Here is a 14099-nt window from a genome sequence, read left to right as displayed (position 1 = left end):
CGCAGCAGCACACACACACACGCAGCACACACACACGCAGCAGCACACACACGCAGCAGCACACACTCACGCAGTAGCACACACTCACGCAGCAGCACACACACATGCAGCAGCACACACACACGCAGCAGCAACACACTCACGCAGCAGCACGCGCACATACTCACACAGCAGCACGCGCACACCGATACGTCGGTACGCAGAACCCAGCACATGCGCATCCATACATCGACGCACACGCACCGACGTGTCAACACGCACACGGACGTCAACATGCACAACCTAGCACATCAACACGTGCACACTGAGACATCACCATACACGCATCAACCACGCATCCTGTCTGCATCAGCTTGAATAATGCACGCGAGCACGCAGAATGAACAGGCATGCTGAATGAGTTATGATTTGGGAATATCAGAGTCAAAGTGTCATCCTCAAACGAGCATTCGGATGGCACTCTTCTTCTGCATCGGCAATCCTAAGCCAGCGGTGGAAATTCCACATTCCCATGATGCAAGCCGGATTGTCCATAGGATGATCACTGTTGGCATACACACGAAGGTAGACTCTCTGGTTCTTTCGGTAAAGTCACGTTTCGGTCGCAGGTGAGAAAGAATGATCTGCTGTTGTGGCTTTATATAGGTACGGGAGGGGGGGGGAAGGGGGGGGTTGGGGGGGTTGGGTTTTGTAGAGTCGTGGCTGCAGGGGTTCACGGGGGTGATAGGGGGGAGGGTTTGTGGCATGCAGGGACTGGTGGGGGCTGGAGAAATTGGCATGTCAATGAGCTTGAATTAGTAGACGAAAACAGCGTGGGTGTAAGAGTGAGAATCACAGCAGTTAAAACTTGACGTGGCTTATCACGTCCTTCCAATGAATGCTCAATCTGAATCCATCTTCTCGATTAAAGCTTTGTCTGTGTTTGTATATCTGGATGGCTTCGTGAACAAATCTCTGATGGTAGCCCGAGGGTTTGCAGAGCACGTTGGTCTCGGACAACACAATGTCATGTGGGCGTTGAAACAATGATCCGCTACCGCCGAGGTGTTGGTTCTACCTGATGACGGACGCTTTGTGTTGCCACCGAAACGTCGTGTTCTTTTATTATTTTTTCTTCTATCTACGTGACTTTCCCGAAAGAACCATAGAGTATAGATTCCCGCAGTCGCGAAAGCTTCAAATCAACACGAAGGTATACTCCGCAGACGATGTCTGCCCATGCGTTACAATGCGCACGTGCACGTAACAACAAAATGTGTTTCATGTACAGGGCAAGTCACCGTGACATGCGTCTTTGGGCAAAAAATTTAGACAAGGTGTGAACGCAGTAACCTCTCCGCCGTTCTCCTTGCAGCGCAGCGGCAGTAGCTCACGCCACACGCAACTGCCTTCCCCGTAACACAGACAAACAGAGCACGAGTTGCTTTGGTAACAATATTTGTTTTTTTTACTTGAGCATCAACTCTCTGTGGTAGCACTTAATCAATACAGGCCACGCGGGTTAGGCAGGGCTGAAGTCAAGGACACGTGTGCGTGTGTGGACATACGTCGTGTAAGGGGACAGCATCGACCAGCAGCATACAGAGTGTACCGACATTTCTATCACTACTGCGCACACCCTAAGTTCACATTACTTAAGTCTTTTTTGTAATCTTGTGACTTTACGAAGACGTAGAGAGGTAAGGAAATGGAGTGGCCGCACAGTGATTCACGCTCTGCGTTATTAAGCCAGCGATCTGAGCTCAATTTCCTTTGCCATGGCTCAGATCAATGAAGGGCGATACATCAGTCAGTACTGTGACCCCACCCCCGCCCCCACATTAGCCACCTTTACTGACCAGTGTAGTGAAATATGGTCGAACAACCCCAATGACTGACATCGCTTGGGGAGGCCTCAATTTTCTTAACATCCCAATGCATGAAACTCCCGAAAAAGACCCATTAGACTCTGTGAGGCTTTCTTAAGTACATAAAGGCCATCATTTTTTGTTATTATCAATATTATTTTTACATTGTCGATTAATATATGTGAGTGGTTCTCCTCTGCTGTTGGACTGAGGGCCCTCGACATCAGTCATAAAAGTCTCACTTGCTCACTTTGCAGTGAGCGCTTGTCAGAGGCCAATTTTCCATATTGCTTTAGTGCAAGACGATGGTGTCGATCAATCAATTTTTATTTTACATGCCAATGTCGCCCTCAATAAAGTGGGCATCAGTGCACTTCACAGCAGAACGGGAACGGCATAGGGGGGCACAGAGAAACAGGAATAAAAAGGAACGCGTCACGAACCTCAGCGACTAACACCGACTGAGAAAATGTAATTCCAACCACTCGCAAAATAAAACAAACCGCCCGCAAAGATAAATTGTACAGAGAAGATTTATAAATATTGTGAATTTCATTCACAACCAAGTGGAGGCAGTGGTGGAGTGTAGATGGCAAATGCCCTTCCCTGGTGCAAATAATCACATGGGGTCCCTAGTCCAATTTCCGCCGCTCTTCGTAACCGGGCACCCACAGCTCCTGCAGCCCGCATGCTTCCGCTTGGTGGTAAATAAAGTTAATGTTCGTACGCATATACTACGTACATTAACGTGCGTAAATGTCTTAATAAAATGTAACACGAAATAATAGACCCACACCTACCACCTGTGCACTTAATAGCTATGCCACTGGGTAAAAGCCGATGGCATTCAGCAAACACGTTTGGTTTGCAAGGGAGACCTGGAAATGCACCACCAGTGGTGGGAGCCAGACCAGTGAGGGATGTGCGTGGAAAAGCATTGGTGGTTGCTGGCGTGGGGATAAAGGCAGCGGGGACTCCCTTTGGGCCCTTTGGCCTTTTTGTGGGACCCCGTAACGACGCTCGGGGGACCACCCCTCGAGAGCGTCGGTTGTCACGCTCGCGATGCCGCGGGTGTGCGCCCTTCGTGCAGACGGCTGCTCGACTCGGAGGATGAGCTGGGCGACATCAGCTCGGAGGCCGTGCCGGCCGAGGTGCGGGACTGGCTCGCGTCCACCTTCACGCGCCGCATGGGCGTCACGGCGCGCCGGCCGGAGGACAAGCCCCGCTTCCGCAGCATCGTGCACGCCGTGCAGGCGGGCATCTTCGTGGAGAGGTGCGTCGAGAGCATACGGACAGCGCAGTGGGTTACCGCACTACGGTACTACTAAGCTAAATTATGAAACACTTTTTTTATTGTACCAGGTAAGGCTCACTGAGCTGTATAGCTCCGATTAGCACGGTTGGCTACGTACAGTGCGAAAGAAGTTGAACATACATAGATCTGTCTTTTTAAGAGGTGACCTGGCCCTAAATGACAGTTAAACGAAGTGGGTTATCGCATGGAAATTTATAGCAGCCAAAAACTCCAAATACATGTTGATTCTAAATATGGAGGGGAAAACCCAGAGGACCTGGAGAAAAATCTACGCGACCACAGGGAGAACATGCAAACTCCAAATATACAGGTGTCAGGGTCGCGATCGAACCCACGACCTCCTGCATACCAGGCGAGGTAATTAACATCTCGCCACAATGTCGCCCACAAACCCGAAAACCTGGCTTCAATCCTCACCCACGGACAACATCAGCGGCAAATATCTGAACCGGTCTTGGGGCCTCCCCTAGGTCGACTCAGCTTTAAATTAGTACACGGTGTGTTGTGTAAACATTGGAAATCAGGTGAAAATGGTTGCTAGGCGTGGTGCTGACCACACCATACATAGGGACTTGTGAGCAACCCTTGCCCCACATGAGCAACCCTAATGTCTATCTGTGAATTAACTTGAATGTATTCAAGTGCGGTGGCTCATGTCTGTGATCCAGCATTTTGGAGGCAAGGGTTTGTGGATCACGCAGAGCTTTGAGGAATTCCCAAATGCAATGGACTGCGAAGTGGTTTGGAAATGGCAGCACAACAAAGGGCATTCCTGATTTCACTGTGCGAACGTTTGAGTATTATTCATGCGTATGCGTGGTGGGTTTTCTGCGGATTCTGCAGCTTCCTCCCATATCCCTGTCACTCAATAATATGGAATTTGCCAAATGCGTCAATGTATGATTCGCATGAGTAGGAGTCTCTTTTGAAAGGAGACCTAGTGAGGATTTCCCTGATAGATGAATAAATGAGACAAATTATTCATTCCTAAATCGTACAGCTGTAGTCATTATATACTTTGTGTTTATTTGTTGTATGTTAAACTTCTTTCGCACCGAACGTAGCCAACCGTGCTAATGGAGGTGCGGGACAGTTGTATGCTATGCACACCTGGCGACTTATGTTCAAATCGTTTTCACATTTATTTGTCTGTACTGCCGAACGCCGGCAATGCCTAAGACGGGGCTTTGCAGTGCCGTGCGGTTGTTTTTTCTGCAAAAGCAGCATATTCTTATTCACGTTGTCGATACACTTTCATTACATTAGAGGCCACACAAATCAACGTTCACGTCGGTGTCTACCCATGAATAATGTTTAATCTGTAACATTTGTGCACCATTGTACATGGAATGTATTTCCAATTTATTTTTAAAAATTAAAATTCGATCATGAATCACTTCATAATTGGCTCTATTGAGCACAGCGAGAATAATACTAATAAATAAATAACGCATATGCCAGAACAAATTAGTTGCACAAGCGTATCACCTTTTTTGCAAACTGTGTGAATACCGCAAGCGTTTGTCTTCTTTTTACGTGCGCAGGATGTACCGGCGCACATCCAACATGGTCGGCCTCAGCTATCCACCGAACGTTCTGGTGGCACTGAAGGCAAGTTGGGCCCTCACACGTGATGGAGAAGGTGGACAGGTGGCTGAGGAGGAGAAGGTGGGGGGGGGGCTAATATCAAGGCAGAGAAGTCACCTGACACCACTGAGACATCTGGACTTGGAATCCAGATAAACTGGGTTCTTTTTTACATTTATTTATTTTTTTATTCAAGAATATAGAATGCAAAGTAGATTTCAGAGAGGGGGGAAAAACAGCAAATAACATGGAATAAACCCGGAGCGATACACCCTCAAAATTAGGGACTGATTGGGAGAGTCCTGGCTCGCTGCCCTACCGTGGTAGGGGGGTCGATCGAGAGCAGTCTATTACTGGTAGGAACCACCTGGTTCCACCAGCCCACAGGGGATTATTGTGTCCGTCCGTCTGTCGTGCATCCAAAAATGGGAGGGGTGGGGCTGGGTGGAGAGGGGAGGGTGGGGAGGGGCTGGGTGGGGAGGGGCTGGTTGGGGAGGGGAGGGTGGGGAGGGGGGAGGGGCTGGGTGGGGAGGGTGGGGCTGGGTGGGGGGTGGGAGGGGTGGGGCTGGGTGGGACGGGGCTGGTCAACCCGTGGTGCCCATATAAAACTCAACGTTTCCCCTACTCACGCCGGCTTGTGCCCGCCCTCACAGTCGGGCATATTTGCGGAATACACCACGACGCCGTTGACCCTGGCCATTGACAGAGCAACCCAACGTTCCTACCAGCTCCCTCCGCAGGAATGTGTTTATGGAGGAGTTGAAGGAGATGAAAGAAGGGGGAAGAGCAGTGGGAAATAAACCGCGGTCTTTAGAGTAGCGAGTTGATGGTCTCAACCCAGTCAACGATTGTACAACAAAACTTCCATATGAGATCTAGTACAGGTAGTCCTCTACTTACAATGGAGATGCGTTAAGACGACCCCATCGTAAGTCAAAAATATCGTGAGTCGAAGATGGCCTCGCCTACCCAGGAGTCTTAAAGAATGGTGATAGTTTAGCAAAACAGAGCAATTTACAGTACCGTACTGTATAAACTATATACTGTATGTATTAATTAATTAATTACAATACTGTATTGCACAGTAAAATGTAAAGTAAAAAGACAAGGTAAATTTTTAGCCTACCTATATGAACTGTAATTTAATAGAAAGTTTTTCAGGAAACAATCCTATCTGCTATAAAAAAAAAACTTTTAACATGCATTGAACGTATCGTATCGTGGTAACCCTAAAATGAAATCCCTGAGAGTGAGGCATCCCAGCAGCGTCCCAACGTACAGTATCGTACCTCGTACGCTGCTGCGTTTGCCTGCCGCGCGAAATTTAAAATATTTAACAACTTTGTCGTATCGCTATCGCCATCGAAAGATCGAAATATCGTAAGTCGGACCATCGTAACTCGGGGACTATCTGTATTCCACTTAATATGACATGTTCAAGCGATGAGGACAAACATTCAGTTTGGCTGCCATCATGACAAATACGTCAACAGTAGGGTGCGTGCGATGGTGCATGGCCTAATGCTCACAAAATATATTTTTAAGCGAATTCAGAAGTACTTTTGTGATGTGTCCCTCCAAAGGACGTTCTCGAACAAGAAAGCTCCAAATTAAAATGGCTTAACCAAGCGACGTGACGCTGATGAGACAATCGGAACGTAATATGCGAGGATGAAAAAAAATCAAAGAGGGTGCTCGTACACCCCCGCTCGTACGGTCATCGAAGCGGAAATTAAATGGAGTTTGAACACTGAATTAAGCTCGAGTGTCAAATTATCGGGTATGAATTGCGACAGACCGCGAGCCCGCGACAATACGCCGATCGCAAATGCAGGTACAGCAGCCCGATTTGGGTGCGACGGGACCTCACGAAGCAGGGGTGGTGTGGGGGAGGTTCGGAGTGGGGGGAACTTGGACTCGCTGCCACCACCCAAGTGGGAACCACCTGCAGCGGAGACGAAGGTTTATTACGGGGAGGGGAAAGGGGTAAGGGGAGAGGTAACTAACATCCTGGTTTAACACATAGGCTTCCACGACCAATGTCATCTATAAAAGAGGTGGGTTTAATTGTTGGGTTAGGTAGCGTAAATAAAAAATGTGTCATTGAACCCGCAACCACCCGACACAGCCAATTCTGGCTGTCGCCGAATGAGGCTAGTTGTAATTACAGGTGAAACATCGAACTCGAATTGTAAATGTTGTGGGTTTACTCTCCAACACACACGCACACACCGGTGTGCTGAACTAGTATCTAATTGGCAAGTTTTGTTCACGTGACAAGCCTAATTGGCTTGTGTCGGGTAGTGGCGGGTTTAACGACACATTTATATTTACATGATCTAAACCAAAAACAACCTCTATTATGGATAACTAACACACTGTGGGAAGAAAAGGAGTCAGGGGAGGGAGGAAGAGAGAAGGGGAAAAGGGAAGCAAATGAAAATCCTACGAATAAAAATAATCACGCGTCATTTGACATTAAGTGCTAAGCTCCACACCGAGCAACCTTCCACCGGGTATTACCTCGTGCTCCGCAGGACGTGAACAAGTGGTCGTTCGACGTGTTTGTGCTGAACGAGGCGAGTGGAGAACACGCACTCAAGTTCGTCATGCACGAGCTGCTCACGAGATACGAGCTCATCTCGAGATACAAGGTGGGGGACAGCAGGTTTGCAGGAGGTCGTGGCTTCGATCCCGACCCTGACGCCTGCTGTATATTTGGAGTTTGCCGTGTCTCTCCCTTTCTCTCCCCGTGGCCGCGTGGATTTTTCTCCGGGTCCTCTGGGTTTATCCCTCCATATTTAGTGTTTCGATTATTTGGCTGCTGTGAATGGCCACGTGATGATAAGCCACTTAGTTGGGCTATCATTTGTGGCCAGGTCGCTTCTGAAAAAGAGCGAATAGCTCAGTGGGCTTTCACCTGGTCAAATAAAAATCGATGATGGTGCATTGCCATAGAGAGGCTGCTCGTGATCAAGGGTTGACTTGAGAGAGGGGGAGAGTGGCTAGAAGGGACATGCAGCCCCGAATAATGGGATCTTGAACGTCCAGTGCGAAGCACACGGCACTTAATTTTGTTTCATACGCCTGCAGTATTAACCAGGGCGGCCCACCGGGTTTGAACTGCAACCCTCTGCAACAAGCAGCTAACAATGCTACTACTCGGTAACATTACCACCCTCTAAGGGAGGTCCAGCACACCTTCAGATAAGATTTACTTAACCCTAGATGCCCATTGAAAAAGATACTGCTGGTCTCCATAGGTTTTCAGATGGTTATAAACATCAGATACAAATAGCGGAAGTACTTGCCACTGGTGTCATCCATGGCTGGGAATTAGACCAAGGTTACTGGGATTTCACTGCAGTGTACTAACCAGTGTATGTATGTATGTTGAATTTAATTCGCACCGTATGTAGCCAGCTGGTCAAGGGGGGCTTCTCGACATCCGTGCTAATCAGAGGTATTGTGTCCCACTCCACTCCCACTCCGACACGCGTTGTTACGTAACGATGCCGCATCGGGGGGGGGGGGGGGGGTGTCGTACTGGATGATCCGGATGACCGGCGCGTCGTACTGGCATGCGCTTAACCCGTGCAGATTCCCATCGCAGCGCTGGTGTCGTTCGTGGAGGCGCTGGAGGCGGGCTACAGCAAGCACAAGAACCCGTACCACAACCTGGCGCATGCCGCCGACGTCACCCAGACCGTGCACTACCTGCTCCTGCAGTCGGGCCTCATGGTGCGTGCAGCCTCCGACACAAACAAAGACAAAGATCCCCCGTGTCGTCTTAATTGACTGTTGGGGCAAGTGCTGTTAGCGAGCACCTGTGACGGCCGGAATGGTGCCCCCATTGCATTATTCCTCCAGGCTCAAGGCAAGTGCTGACAGCCAGTGTGTGTGTTGGCACCTGGGTTGTGTAAGAGAGGGCACTGTGGCCTCAACAGTCACTCCCTCCCCCCCCCCCCGTGCTCGTTTGTCGGTTATTTACCAAGCTCCTCCATTGGAACCTCATTTGCCAGTAAAAAATATGATAATTGGTTTTTCACCCTTCTATCTGACAACAAAACTGACATCTTTTTTACAAGGAGTCATGTTTACATAGACCACAATACCTGCAGTCATAATGCAAACAAAAAACACAACTCTGATAATGTATGCACTGTCCTTGAAGTTGATTGGTCCACACCCGAGACAGCTTTCCTTAGAGCCTAGTCTCATATGGGTTGGACCAGATGACGCCAAAAGGTGTCATCTGGCCTCATCTGGTCTCGGGTGTGGAACAATCAACTTCAAGGACAGTGCATACATTTTCAGAGTTATGTTTTTTGTTTGCATTATGACTGCAGGTATTGTGGTCTATGCAAACATGACTCCTTGTAAAAAAGGTGTTAGTTTTGTTACCAAGCTTCTGTTAAGATTAGCACGGCACATGAGAAGGTGTGACGGGCCAACGCCAATCGCGACCGAAACGCTTTTGGATTTACATCGTTCATGTTGTCACATTAATGGCCCTGAACAGCGTGGAGGAAATTACACATGCCTGTGGCCACGGCCAATATATTCGTAGGCTAACCACTGGTTGGCATCCTATAAAGTAGTACTTATTTAAACGTGCCTGAAGAGATGATGGGCTGACACAAACTACACCAGGCAGTTTGAGTCGGCCTAAAGAAGGTCCACACTATCGTCATATCACAGAGGGCATTGAGTCTCTGTCACGTTAAAAAAATCTACTCTGACAAACAGTGTTGCAGTTAATCAGTTGCATTAATTTTGTCCCTAATCCCAACCCCTCGCAATCTACCTTCTCACACACGTCGTTATGGTGGGCCCATTAACACGCCCATGAGTTACACTGACTTATTTCACCACTAGCAAGCGGCCCGAATCAATAACTCAGCTTGCCTGCTCACGAGACAACAGTGGCCCCTGATTACTAATTATCTTGCACCGCAATAAACATGTCACATTTCAGTGGCGCTGCTCGCGTACCAGATTGAGAAGCATGGCCCATTAAGCATTGCATTTAACATTGCGATACATCAACCAATTACGATCTTGCCAGTCCACCCTCTGGCACTACAACTAAGACTGTGCATGGCTTATTCTTTCCACGTTAACGCTTCGCACACTTCCGTAGACCGGTAGATGTGAAATCATACTGATAGGAACCTCCTGGTTACACCAGCCCACAGGGGAGTATTGTGTCCGTCGTGCAGGGAGGGGCTGATTGGGGAGGGGGGGCCTGGGTGGGGAGGGTGGGGAGGGGCTGGGTGGGAGGGTGGTGCTTAGTGGGGAGGGGAGGGTGGGGAGGGGCTGGGTGGGGAAGGTGGGGAGGGGCTGGGTGGGGAGGGGCTGGGTGGGGAGGGTGGGGCTGGGTGGGGGGTGGGAGGGGTGGGGCTGGGTGGGGAGGGGCTGGTCACCCCGTGGTGCCCTTATAAAACTAAACGTTTAACCTACTCACGCCGGCTTGTGCCCGCCCTCACAGTCGGGCATATTTGCGGAATACACCACGCCGCCGTTGACCCTGGCCATTGACCGAGCAACCCAACGTTCCTACTTGCTCCCTCTGCAGGAATGTGTTAGACTGTAGGGGATTGGGAACCATAGAATCGGCATACCCTGTTTCCTGAGAACAATTTAATCTGTGGGATAGTTTAAAGGATTTAAAGCATTGCAGACAAAGGAAGAAGTTGACATCTCAAAGCAGTACCTGGGCTGGCTTGTAACCACTCCGTGGTTGAACAACTGAAATACCCATGAAGCAATTTGCACGGTAGCCCAGGAGAAGCAACTAAAACATGGCCTGTCTCTTCTTTGCAAACGATTAATTGCATATAATAGTACACATCGATGACAGTCCTGTAAATAACCATAATGATATATTATTCTCACTCAAAGAAACATGTTGTTATCTTTACTGTATATGCATTCCAGATAAACACCTGGCAGTTAACTCTCTAAAGAAATTCTATTTTAAAGCAGGCGTCTAATTTTGCAACTTGCAAAACGTTGAATGCAATGTAACCTTCAGGTTAACGTAACCAAGTGACGCAGAATAAAAGGAAGAGATAGAGACAGGACGAACGAGACTGCACAAGCACGGCAAACCGATAAAAAAATGTATACAGTCATGACCCCCAAAATCATGAGTATTCATCGACCCGTGCGAGGGTCGTGGTTGGGGGGGGTGGGGGAGGCAGGTGTGAAGCGTTGCCACGTCTCGTGAGCGGGGAGCGACGTCGTGAACGCCAGAAGCCTCCTCGATGCGAGGGGGTCAAGAAATATTTTCCATTGATGGTTCCATGCGGGACACCTCCCGCGAGACGCTACAGAACGCGTGCGCAATGCCGTGCACGTTCGAGGGCCTTCAGCTTGACATTTTCCTAAAGGGGAGGATGGAGAACCGGGAGGCTCCGGCTTGCGTATTAAATAATAACGGTACTCGTGATGAATTTGTACAACATGTAAATTGCACCTGAGTGCGCGTCGCTACGGAGAATCCATCGCAATTCAACAAGGGGGGAGAAAATTGTGGCATGGACATTAAATTCGTTTCACCGCAATTTGGAAGGGATTTATGAAATTGTTTCTCATTGGGTCCTTTTCCCTGGAGGTCTCTTTGGTTCGATTTGAAACGATAGCAGCGTGGGCGCTAACAAACTGTGTTACCCAAGAACAGCTTTCCCTTACAATTGGTTATTAGCTAGGGCCATAGTCTACCGCCATAAACTGCATCCGCACAAACCATGGCAGTAGGTGAGGATACCTGATGCAAAAATGGAAAATATTCAACTGTCCAATGTGCGACTGTGGTCATCCAGAACAGACCGTGCAATATATAATGACGCAATGCCCGATCCACAAATATGAAGGAGACATCGAAGAGATACACTACTCCACTGTCTCCTGACGCCGTTATCTGGCTTGACCACCTGAATGTGAAGTTGTACTTGTTGCTCTGCAGTTACATGAGCCGTACGAAAAAGGAGGAATAAGATGGTGAATAAAGCAAGTGGTATAGGTAGGGCTGCGGCGTAGAAGTGCCGCAGAGGTTAGCAGCACTCTGCTATAAATCCGGTGACCTGAGTTTAATTCCCAGCCATGGCATCCTTTCACCAACCTGCACTGGCCAGTGGGGTGAAGTATGGTCGGGAAACCCTCATAACCCACGTGACATGGAGATAGACCTTTATCCGGCAATGGATTGACAAAACCTGTAAATTATTAATTTAATGTTTGAAGGCACAGCTAGAAAATACAAAATTAAAATTTAATTTAATTGGCATGACGAAAGTAGTGGTGAAATTGCTTTGCAGTTTTAAATAAGTAAGATATTTTGAGAATTAATTTAACATTTAAGTAATCTCAGCCATACAATGAAAAATGATGAGTAGCGTCATTGTGGAGAATATAAAGTAACAGATAGATATGTAATCAATGTCTCCTTCAAGTACATGTCTCCACGCGTAAAAAAAATTACACAAACCCATTGGCACCACAGCCTTCTGGAACATTGTGTGTCGCTTGTATATTTTGTCAGCTATGTAAGCCAGCCTGCGACCCAATTCGATTGGCGCTGAGTTGACCTGTGAGTTGACCTGGACTCGAGCTGAAGGACGACTGTCAGTGATCAACACAAAAAACTGGAATGTCTATATTTTTGGTGAAGTTACTTGAGTTACACTCGAGGTGAGCATCTCTCTGCCAGATATACATCCGAGTCAGATGATTCAGCCCACTTCGCTGATGAAAATCTGTGTTAAATTACATTTGATAATCCCGCAGGTCTTGACATTTTTTTTTGCTTGACACGTTTGATGAATTATTCCTACTAGACCAAATTCCTGATGTGGGATGTCAAGCCAACTGGTGAAGCGAAATTGGCCAGGAGACTCTCTGGGCTCCCAGCTTGAAGCGGCAGCCAAGTTGAGTTGACAACGAAACCCACGGAGAAAAATCCACGCGAACCACAGGGAGAACGTGCAAACTCCAAATATACAAATGTCAGGGTCGGGATTGATCCCTGTACCTCCTGCATACCAGGCGAGGTAGTTAACACCTCGCCACCGTGGCATCTCAAACACAAAAAGCATTTCTAAATAAATTCGTTTTACATTTATATTTAAAAGTGCATAGCTCCAGTGGCTTCCGAATAAGATGGACGGTGAACACAACCACACTTTACACGACCTGAATGTTGTCCCCTAATATTCGTGGTTGGTTTTCTCCGGCTGCTCGGATTAAAAAGGAATTGGCCAAACATCCCAATGTCCTACCATCTTGATGCTTTCTTGTGTAAATAAATTGCAGGACTCATCTTAGTTATTAATTGTCATGATTATTCAACTGCTGGATGAAGGCCTCCCCATACTGTTGTCATCCATTACAGTCTTGTGGTGCCATCATCCATCTTGCTCCTGCACATGAATTAGTCACTCCATCTTTGATGATGGTCTTAACCATTGGCTATCATCCTGCTCAGTGACGCCTCCTATCTGTAATGCGGGCGTAAGCGACCTTCCGGAGGTGACGTCACGGGGGGTGGAGTCATGTGACGTGGGGGTAAGGTTCGGGGCTTTAAGCGGGTAAACCGGAAGGGGAAGGTAGTCGGGGTGTGAGCGGGAAAGAGTGAGGCCACGCGGGCAAGTGTGGAGAGGGGGGGCGCCGACGGCGATCGGGAGCCAACCCCGAAGATAAGAGGAAGCTGCGGAGTGGTGTGCAGCTGGGGAGGAGACAGCCAGGAGGGCTGCGTGTTAGAGGCAGCGGTGTGGCTGCCAGGAGGAGCTGCGGAGAGAGAGAGAGAGGGGGCTGCTTGTTAGAGGCAGCGGTGTGGCTGCCAGGAGGAGCTGCGGAGAGAGAGAGGGGGCTGCTTGTTAGAGGCAGCGGTGTGGCTGCCAGGAGGAGCTGCGGAGAGAGAGAGAGAGAGCAAGAAGCTGTGAGAGCTGCGGAGGGAGAAGAGCAGCAGAGAGTACAGCCAAGGGGGGCTGTGTGAGAGAAACAGCAGCAGAGCTGCTGTTGTGGATCGGGCCGACATTGGAGTCAGCACCGTGGAGAAGCTACAGAGTAAAGACAGCCGTGTGGGTGTACAGCACGAACCGAATAATAAAGGACACTGAGCCAGACATCGTGGTCCAGTCGTTTATTACACTGGTGTCGGAAGTGCAACGGCATGTCGAAACAAGTGAGGAAGAAAGTTAATCCGGCGCCTGCATCGGCTTCTTCGTCCGACGACGACGAACTCCCTCCAACCACGGATCCTGTTGGGGTGGTGGAGGAGAGCCAGGCTGAGGCGACCACGGGAACGGGAGTGGAGGATGTTGGCGCGGTGGCGGGTCCGTCGACAT

General features: G+C 48.8%; 1 protein-coding gene across 10 annotated transcripts in view; it reads left to right on the top strand.

Annotated features, from left to right (window-relative positions):
* LOC144933790 (dual specificity calcium/calmodulin-dependent 3',5'-cyclic nucleotide phosphodiesterase 1A-like) overlaps positions 1-14099 on the top strand; it is a 180963-nt gene that overhangs the window by 127220 nt on the left and 39644 nt on the right. For all 10 annotated transcript variants that reach the window (XM_078858946.1, XM_078858964.1, XM_078858927.1 and 7 more), the window contains 4 exons: positions 2938-3120; positions 4707-4773; positions 7287-7403; positions 8350-8490. In XM_078858946.1, coding sequence (XP_078715072.1) covers positions 2938-3120; positions 4707-4773; positions 7287-7403; positions 8350-8490 — 508 coding nt within the window. The remainder of the gene's footprint in view (positions 1-2937; positions 3121-4706; positions 4774-7286; positions 7404-8349; positions 8491-14099) is intronic.

Source organism: Lampetra fluviatilis, chromosome 1 (assembly GCF_964198595.1).
Source record: "Lampetra fluviatilis chromosome 1, kcLamFluv1.1, whole genome shotgun sequence".
Taxonomy (NCBI): Eukaryota; Metazoa; Chordata; class Hyperoartia; order Petromyzontiformes; family Petromyzontidae; genus Lampetra; species Lampetra fluviatilis.
The sequence above is the reverse complement of the archived record's forward strand: the minus strand, read 5'-3'. Positions and strand labels throughout refer to the sequence as shown.